This window comes from Hippopotamus amphibius, chromosome 7, assembly GCF_030028045.1.
Source record: "Hippopotamus amphibius kiboko isolate mHipAmp2 chromosome 7, mHipAmp2.hap2, whole genome shotgun sequence".
Classification (NCBI taxonomy): Eukaryota; Metazoa; Chordata; class Mammalia; order Artiodactyla; family Hippopotamidae; genus Hippopotamus; species Hippopotamus amphibius.
The window spans coordinates 110904349-110914067 of record NC_080192.1 but is presented as its reverse complement, the minus strand read 5'-3'; the positions used below and the strand labels follow the sequence as shown (position 1 = coordinate 110914067).

At 46.7% G+C, this 9719-nt stretch overlaps 1 protein-coding gene across 1 annotated transcript; it reads left to right on the top strand.

Annotated features, from left to right (window-relative positions):
• Positions 1-5201: 5201 nt before the first annotated feature.
• On the top strand, positions 5202-9508 carry TMEM247 (transmembrane protein 247). The gene is made up of 3 exons (XM_057743389.1): positions 5202-5365; positions 6097-6450; positions 9245-9508. Exons 1-3 carry the CDS (start codon positions 5249-5251, stop codon positions 9506-9508), a joined length of 735 nt encoding a protein of 244 aa, XP_057599372.1. The 5' UTR covers positions 5202-5248.
• Positions 9509-9719: the final 211 nt, after the last annotated feature.

The window sequence follows — 9719 nt, the reverse complement described above, 5'->3', positions numbered from 1 at the left end:
TTCTATGATTAAGAGGTTTGGATGGTCAGGTGAGTAGGGTGCAGGTGAAGCAGGGACTGGTCGAGCAGGAGACATACAGAGAGCAAGAGAACAGCCATCTTAAGTGGCCCGACCATACATGTCTTCACACACATCCCTGCATACGCCCTGGAGGGACTGTCCGCAAGCAGCTCCTTGCTCCCTCCTCAGTCAGATTCCCCCGATAAATCCTCTGGGCATTTAGGTCAGCTCTTCCTCTTGAATGCCCACGGTATCAGCCAGGGTTCAGTCAGTGAAACAGAAAGCACTCTCAGTATTTTCAGCAGGAAGGGATTTAATACAGGGACATTGCTACTTAAGTCTGGCTTCACCTGATCCTAACTGTGTCACTATGGGGAGGCAATTAGCCTTTCTGGGACTCAGTTACTACTTCTAGGAAGATAGAGACAATCACAGTACCTACCTTGCATGGTTGCTCTAAAAAAATTATATAAAATAATCCATGAGGAATTCCCAATCCCTGGCACATGATTAGTACCCAATAATTTTAAGCTATTGTTGGTGTTACTGTTAGAATCCTCTAAATGCTCCAGCACACCTGAGCTGAAGTGTCTCAGAGTCATAGCAGTCTGCAGCTGAGGCAGCCAGGAAGGGAAGGGGACATTTTGGCAGGAAGACAACTGTCCCCAATGGAAATAGAGACAACCCCAGACTGGAGCGGGGGCATAGAGGTGGGGGATGACATGTAGGTTGGGTCATAACCCAGTGGCTTAGAGATACCTACCTGTCTTCCGTTAAAACAAATTGTACAGCCTAAGCTTCCTTCACCTATGCTGAGCAAACCTCTCTCTTCCAGACTTTTTAAAAAATGTAATTGAAAACATAATATATGCACATTGTTTTTTTTTTTTTAAGTAAAAGAGTACAAAAATGCTAAACAGTTAACAATGTCTCTGTCCTACCCCCAAACCCCAATCTCTCCACTCTCCCACCTCAGAGACAGCCATCAGGAACCAGTTTCTCATGTGTCTTTCCCAGCATATTCTAGGCATATACCAGTATAATATATTTTCCTATTTTCAATACATATGAGAGCACTGCTTTTGCTTTTCCACTGAATAATATACCTTGGAGGGCATTCCACATTTGTGCTGATTTATCTACCTTATTCTTTTTTTTTATCTAGTCTTAGTCTTTTAAAAATCTGCATAGTATTCTTTATATGCATACAGCACCACCAGATCCCTGCTGGTGGAAATTTAACTTTTTTCCTACCCGTTGCTATTATAAACAATGCTGTAATAAACATCTATGTGCACCCTTCTTTGCTTTTTTTGAGGTAGAAAATCATCTTACCTCTTCGAGTGGGAGCCCCAAAGCCCATCCTAAGGCCTATTAAAAAAAACATCAGGGAAGGAGACGGGAAACCTGCATTCCAGTCCTAGCTCGATCACTAATGTCCTTTGCACTCAGACACGAATCACTTCATCTCTCTATGTGACTCAGGTTCCTTGCTTGTCAGGAAGCAATAATTATACCTGCTTTAAATTGCCTCATAGGGCATTCTGAGAATCAAATGAGATAATGGACAAAAAAGTTGGTGAGTGCCATACTAATACACAAGCTGGTTATTTGCCAGACCTATAATTTGCATGTTGCTCTCTGAATCTGCCTGTCAACTTTCAACATGGTGCCTGCTGCACCCAATGGCCCTTCTAAGGGACGCTGACCCCCACCCACAGCTCCTGCTGTGGAACCACGCGAGGCTGCTGCACACTGTACTGTATGTCCCTGCCTCCCCCTCCCTCCACTTCTCCACCACCCACTGAACCACGCTGGGCACCTTCCCAATCCACAGGCTGCCCGGTGGCTAGAATGAGAAGCTCTGCCCACAGAGAGACAAAGCAGGTCACTCTGATTCCTGCCCTTGGAAAAGTCAACTAGGAAATCATGAGTGACTACAGTGGTTGAAACAAACATGACAGAGAGAGGCCATGCAGTCAGGGCTGTGAAGGGGGATTAGAAGCTCAAGTGAGAATAGCCTGAAATTGGGAGGAAGCAGAAACCTCACATACATTAAAGCTGTGAGGTAGGGAAAAAAGTGAGAAAGGATGTTGGTTAAAGTGAGAGGACACAGAGAAGCAGAAACACCAGAGCCAGCCAAGTAGCAAGGACAAAGCATGTGAAGGTGCACCAGCTCTGGCTGCTGGATGCAGCACAGTCCCCGTGGGCTCCCCTGTGATCCTGTCTCCCTTGCTCCCTCAAGTCACTTTACTGTAGCCTCCTTTCCCTGCGCTCAGTGGAGGAGGGGAGATTCTTTTAAGCGTTACACGAGTGCCAAACCAACCCAAGGCTCATTAAAACTATTTCCCCAGCTTCCTGCAGCATCCCCTAAAGGACAGGTGTGTGCAGATCTTACCTTAGGACAGGGGAAGTGAGAGTCCATCTTGTTTGCTTGGAATATACTGCTTTGCTTAATAAATTAATGCAGTTTCATGGAGGTCAACTTCCTAGGGAAAGGGCAGGGTGGAGAAGGGAAGAGCAGAAACGGAGAGACAAATGGATAATAATTATCAGTCAAGACTCTGCTCATGCGGATCCTTCCCTCTCACCCAAATCCCACCTGCCCTTCATGTCACCTCTTCCACCAAACCTTCCCCAGCTGCTCCAACCAGAGCAGCACCAACCTTCTTGACTACAATACTAGATTGCTTTATGGGTCCCAGGTCTTCTTACTGCCCCATATCCACACTTTTTACCCTGTGTCTTCACAGTTCTTCCCACTGAAAGGATGGAGTACATTTCCCCATCCGTTGGCTTTGACTTTGGCCAAAGCCAAAGCCAATAGCATAAGATGGAAGTGATAGTGTGCCAATTCCAAGATCTCTTGTGCTTCTTCCATTGCTATGAAAAGAGCATGCCAAGGCTAGCCCACTGTCCTCAAGAAAAGGAAGAGGGACCCATGAAACGAAGCTGCCTTGGCCAAGCCCCCTAGATGAGCCCAGCCTAGATCAGTCAACTCTTAGATGTCTGAGCTAAATAAATGTTTGTTGTTGTATGTCACTGAGATTTTATGGTTGTTTGATATACAGCTGATACAACTTCCCCTACCACTTATTATACATTTTAGTACTTGGTGATTTTTAATAGCAGCTCATTATTTGGTCATATAGAATTGTTTCTCTGGGCAGGTCTCTCCTAGTTAAGATCATCAGATTTAGCAAATGAAAAATACAGGATCCCCAGTTAAATTTGAATTTCAGACAAACAACGAAGAATTTTTTAGTATGTGTCCCATGCAATTTTTAGAACCTATTTATACTAAAAATTATTTCTCTAAAATTCAGATTTAACGGGGGACCTATATATATATATATATATATATATATATATATATATATATTTATCTGGGAATCCTACTCCTAGTGCTTGAGGCAGGATCAACATCTTACACAACAACTGTGAGATAGTTCCCATGGTCGCCATCATAATTCTGGGAGAAGAAAGCCACGTTAAAGATTTAACAAGAGGGCTTTGGCTTTAAAGATAAGCCAAAGTTAAAGATTTGCAAGAGGGGTTCCTTGGTGGTCTAGTGGTTAGGATTCTAGGCCTTCACTGCCGCGGCCTGGGTTCAATCCCTGGTCAGGGAACTGAGATCCCACAAGCCACATGATGTGGCAAAAAAAAAAAGATTTGTAAGAAGGTAGATCTTGAGCAGTTTCTCCTCTCTCGTGACAAAGCCCCTTGTAATAATGATGATGATGGTTTCACTTACTTAGCCCCTTTATAGGCAGGTACCGGGCAAAGACACTATCTTAATTTCACATCAGTGCTACAATGCAGGGAAGTGGCCAGATCCTTGTCCCCATTTACAAATGAGTACACCAAGCATCAGACAGGAAAAATAACTTTCTATTGGACACACAGCCAGAGACAGTAGCAAAGCTAGAATTCAAGTGCAGCCTTTTCTCTTTCCATGTGCAACCCTGCTCCAACTACCAAAAATGTGTTTTTGTCATTCCCACAAAACTGAAAACAACAAAGTATATTCCCCAGCCCCCAATCTCTTTACTGGTCCCACTCAATCCTTTGTATGAATAATTGAGGTTGTATCAGTCTGCTAGGGCTGCCATAGCAAAGTACTATAGATTGGGTGGCTTAAACGACAGTTTATTTTCTTATGGTTCTGGAGACTAGATGTCCAAGATCAAGGTGTCGGCATGGATGGTTACATCTGAAGGCTGAGAGGAAAGGACCTCTTCCAGGCCTTGGATGGTGAATTTGCTGTGTCCACTTAACCAGGCCCTGGGATACCCAAAGAGCTTAGCATTTGAATAGAGCAGATCGCCCTATCCAGTGTGGATGGGCATCATCTCATCCTTTGAGGGCCTGAATGGAACAAAAAGGTGGAGAAAGGCTAAACTGATTTTCTCTGCCTGACTGTCTGGGCGGAGATATCAGTCTTCTCCCGGCCTTGGACTGGCACTTCTATCAGCAGCACTCCTGGTTGCTAGGCCTTCAGACACAGTCTGGAATTTATACCACCAGCTTCCATGCGTCTCCCACTCGCAGACAGCAGATCGTGCCACTTCTCAGCTTCCAGAATCACATGAGCCAATTCTTTATCAGTTCTATTTGAATTTATAAGGTTGGACTCCTATTGGTTCTCTGGAGAATCCTAATACAAGGCCTCTCACCTTGGTCTTTAGATGGCCATCTTCTCATCATCTCCTTCTGTGCATGACGGTGTCCAAATTTCTTCTTATAAGGACATCAGTCATATTGGATTAGGACCCACCCTAATGACCTCATTGTAACTTAACCACCTCTGTAAAGACCCTATCTCAAAATAAAATCACATTCTAAGGTACTGGGAGCTAGAGCTTCAACATATGAATGTGGGGGTGGGGTGTGGACGTAATTCAGCCCATAATAGGGTTTGTGGAGCTAATTGTGACTTATCTCAATACAGTCTGCAAGTAAAAGAGAAACTCAAGGGACTAGATTTGAAATGATGGAATTCTGGATTTCAAGTGGTGGAATTCTAGTCTTGAAAGCAGTCCCTAGGGACCCACCCTGTAGTTCTGAATAAGGGCACCTCAAAGGTGTCACACCCTCTGTCAAAGGGGCCCTAGCAACTGGTAGAATGTGGGTTATTATGAGGACAGGGGATTGTGATGGTGGCTGGGCTGTGGAATCATGTGAGGCCAAATGCTAATGCCTCAAAAGATGTCCTGTGGCCGCAGCTGGCAGTATTGTGGTTTTCGGGATGGCAACAGAAGACAAGGAGGCACTGGAAGGCCGGGGGGCAGGAGAAAGCTGCCCAAGCTTCCCCAAGATGATGCCTGATGACCCCATGTCTGAAGGGAAGTCAAGGGCTTCTTTGGTAAGGAGGAAGCCTCTTCTCACTGCCCCAGCCTGTCCCAGCAGGGGGAGGAAGAGCACAATGGGGATACCATGAGTTAGGAGCTGAGTGCTATGAGATTCCAGGGAGCTGCTAAGAAGAGCAGGTGACATGCACCCCATCCCCACACTGGCACCCAGCTGTAACCAGAAACCACATAGCCCTTCACAAGATTAAGTCACTTGAAGCTGGCTTTGGAATCCCCCATCTACCTCTACACGTGGGGCCCTTTCCCCCTCCTGCAGATGGGACCACGTTTCTCCATACCCCTATCGTTGGTCCCCACATATTGAGGTTCTCTCAGTGCAGACCCTGAGTTTCTTCCTTCCTCTGTAGCCCCCAGAGGACTGGGTATCTAACTGGTATCAAAATACATTGCGGTTGGGAGTGGGGATGGAGGGGAGAGAAGTTACCTCCAGTGGCGTAGAAAATCACCAGGAAGACAGACTTCTACTCAACCCCCCCCCCCCCCCAATGCTCCCACTTGCAATTTTAGGGCACCATTCTCCTGTGTCAGTTTGCCTTCTCCTTCTTAACTCTCAGATCCTGATGACTCTGTGTACGTTTCCAGAAAGAACTCAGTCTAGATGTTTACAATTCACAACACTTTCAAGCACCCCAGTGCATTGTGCCTGGGGCTGCGGGAGTGGGGTGGGGTGGGGACCGGGCAGCCCCATGCTTACTCCCCCGGCGCCTCAATTCCCTCTTCCCAGCCCCAGGAGGCAGAGTCCCCGAAGCCAGACTCCTCCTACGACTACCTGGAGGAGATGGAAACTTGTGAGGACGGAGGCTGCCCGGGGCCACCTAAGTCACTGTCCTCCAAGGCCGGCCCCACCAGCACCAAGGGCCAGGCGGGCGACGGACCCGAACATGCAGAGCTGCCCCTGACCCCAGCCGTGGCTGCCGCGGGGACCCCAGGGCCTGAGCGCAACGCCGAGATGGAGCTGGAGAAGGTGCGCATGGAGTTCGAGCTCACGCGGCTCAAGTACTTGCACGAGGAGAATGAGCGCCAGCGGCGGCACGAAGAGGCGATGCAGCAGTTGCAGCAGCAGGCAACGCCCCGTCCGGTCGGTGACAGGTCCCGCGCCTGGGAGGCGAAGGGTGCGGGGAATCTGGGGGGGAGCGGAGCCTATCCGTAACCTGCACGGGGGGCTCACCTTGCCTGCTTCGCAGCCGCATCCCGCAAGCAGCCCGCTCACTCACTGCTTTAGAGCTTCCATGTTAAGCTGAGATCCAGCTCTTCAAGGAGCCTTGACCCCAGGACGGGCCCCTGAACCACCGTGTCCACTCTCCTGTCCATGGCTTTCCTCCTCAGGAAAACCTCTTCAACATTTCCTCTGTGGCTGGATGTCCACCCCCTCTCCGCTCCTCTCTGCATCTCTTAAAATAGGATGCCTGGGACTCGACCCAGAACCCGCACTGCCTTCTGGCCAGTGGATTTTGATAGAACCATCCCCTCCTCCCCTGATCAGGGCTGCATTTGTTCTATTGGATCACATTGCCTTGCTGTCAACTAAAACGTCTAGACATCTTTTGGCAAGAGATGAACCACTCTCCCCCAATCTAAATGGGGATAAGAAAGCCTGCTTGTGATTAAATGGGATGGGAAGTGCTTAGCACAGTGGCTGGGCCATCATAATAAGCACTAAATAATGAAAGATGTTATTGTTTAAAGCAGCGCTCTCTGGTCTTTAAAGTCAGACAGTCCTCAGTTAAAATCCTGGCTCTACTACATATACATTGTGTGACATTGGGCAAGTGATTGATCCTCTTTGAGCCTCGGTCTGCTCATCTACAAGGTAATACCTACCTCATAGGGCTGCTGTGAGGATTAAATAAAAGAATGCATGTAAGGCACTTTTCAGTGAGCCTGGCACCTTGAGGTAAGCACTCAATCTGCATTAGCTATTACCATCTTTATGTACTCATGCAATTACTTTCTTGACCCAAATGCAGCAACTTACGTTCATCACGCCTCCGTTTTATCGGGATATAATGTATTAGCTATGCTTCCCAGCTCTGAGTCATCCTCAGTTCTGAGAAACTTGCCTTCTGGCTTTATCCAAGTCACTGCTATAATTGTTGAGGAGGATATGACCTAGAGCAAATACCACTAAAAGATCTCCCTCAGGTTAGCAATGTTCCATTAATCAGCACCCTTGAGTTACTTTTCCTCCAGCTCACATTTCTCTACCTTGTCCAGAAAACTGTACTGAGACACATTGTCAAATGGTTTCCCAGAATTAAGATATTTCACGATAGCATTTCCCCAATTGACTGGTCCATTTTTTTTTTTTAAGAAAATTAGGTTGGTTTTGCATTATTTGTTCTCAATGAACACATGCTGGCTTCTTAACAATTATCTTTTGTTTTTCTTGCTCACAGAATATCTGCTTTTTTAGTTTGAAAATCTTTTCCTTGCTGGAGGAGGTGGTCAGGGAGGTGAGGGGGAGGGTTCTATCAAAATACACTGGAAGAGGTGGAAATCCTTGGTGTATATACCTACCTGTGCTCTGTCTTCTGCTTTAAAAATAATAGACCAATTGAACGTGTTTTGAAAAGTCTAAAAGGTTCATATATGCATGGTTTGTTATCAAAATCACAAATATCAGCCATTAGCATGTAGACCACAAACAGAGACAGAAAATCCATGGGCCCAGAGCCATTCTGAGAAATACAAGATCTGCCCAGCCATCCACTCCCACTAGAACTCTGAGTTTCTTCCTCTGGTTTTCTGCCTTCCTTGCTATTCATTTTAGAGGTGGCATCACTGGAGTCATTTCCTGCCCTACTCAGTTTTATTTGGTTGCCCTCACATTTTATGAAGTTGGTTCAACAATAGTGTGTTCAAAACCCCAGTCTTTAACAGCAGTTTACTGAAGTGTTTTACTTCCTAAGCATTTCCTTGGAGAGTAGACTTGATTTTTAAGTTCCCCACCTCTCTTTTTCTGGGTGGGTATGTAGGGAGGTAGTTGTATTGAAAAATATCTCTATGAATATGTTTCTAGTGAATTTAGGGCATCACAGTCCTTGCCATCTGCCTACTTACAAGAAATATGGCATGAGTTGAAAAGATATTTTAAAGAATGAACCATGGGTGATGCCTTCTTAACTACAAATCATAATAGTTATATCAGCTTTTACTCTATTTATAGGTTGATGCTTTCTACAGTTAACATGGGGGTCTGTTTGACCTTAATTATATAGATTCTGGAAAAGAGCAACACACAGACAGAATCAGCCAGATAGCTCAAGCTGCCTTCCCCCAACGCACAAAACCCTGAGAGTTTAGGGAGGCCCCATCACCTGTCTCTTACTACCTATCTGCAGGAGAGACCAAACCATGGGCTGAAGGACCACAGCCTGATGCTATGTGACATGTGCCAGGACCCAGAGAGTCAGACACAGCCGTTTGTGCCCAAGGGACCCCCTCTCACTGTGCCACTATCCAGAAAACAAGGAGGAGTGTCAAGAGACACTGTCCAGAGAATATACCCGAGACCCGGTGTCCAGATCTGGGGATCTCAGAGTAGGAGAGAGACTGCCCACATGTGGGACTTGGAGGCTGCATGGAGCGTACAGAGAAAGGAAGGTGGCGGCCTGACTCGGGAGGACTAAGACCAGGCTCCAGAAGTGAAAACTCATGAGTCCCCTCTGTGCCAGTGAACTTGCCTGGAATTTCCATTCTTGTCTCACTCTGCTCCTCATCATCTGGTGAGGGGGCATGATTACACCCACCTTAGGCGAGGAATACAGCCTGCCCGAGCTTACGTTCAGGAAGGGACGGGGCAGGATTGAAGCCAGGTCCGCCTGGTACCCAAACCTGGTTTTGCCACTTCTACTCTCTTCTTTATCCCACAGTTCTCAGGAGGCCTCCAGGACCTCCTGCTCCCCCAGAACCAGTTCTCCATGTTCCTGTACTGCTTCATCTTCATACATGTCATCTATGTCACCAAGGAGATGATCTTCTTTCTCTTCTCCAAGCACTACCTGTTCTGCATCGTGGCCATTTTGTTCTGTTTGATTAAAACTTTATGGTCATACTTCCAAGTGCCTTCGCTCTCTCCATCACTGGGCCCCATCTTCCCTTATCTGTGCCTCCATCCCGTCAGAACTTACTCTTAGGAAAAGTTTGCTGTCAATCATTTACACCTTAGTGTGAAGAAATATGTTCAGGCCTTGAACTAAGCCTGAGTTCTCACTGTGGATGAAGATGTTTTGTTCCCCGAGAGGAGGATTTCAGAAGGCAGCAGGTTAGGGAGGTGTCTGTAGGGAGAAGTGTTTTAGAAAAGCCTTTCCGGAATCACAGAAATCATACCATGACCAGGCTGACTTG

What these genes read in the sequence shown, in the direction of transcription:
- TMEM247 (XM_057743389.1), top strand. Translation starts at nt 5,249, where the DNA reads ATGGCAACAGAAGACAAGGAGGCACTGGAAGGCCGGGGGGCAGGAGAA. An exon ending in GGAAGTCAAGGGCTTCTTTG is followed by an intron (nt 5,366 to 6,096) that starts GTAAGGAGGAAG and finishes CCCTCTTCCCAG; the next exon opens with CCCCAGGAGGCAGAGTCCCC. An exon ending in AGCAGGCAACGCCCCGTCCG is followed by an intron (nt 6,451 to 9,244) that starts GTCGGTGACAGG and finishes TTTATCCCACAG; the next exon opens with TTCTCAGGAGGCCTCCAGGA.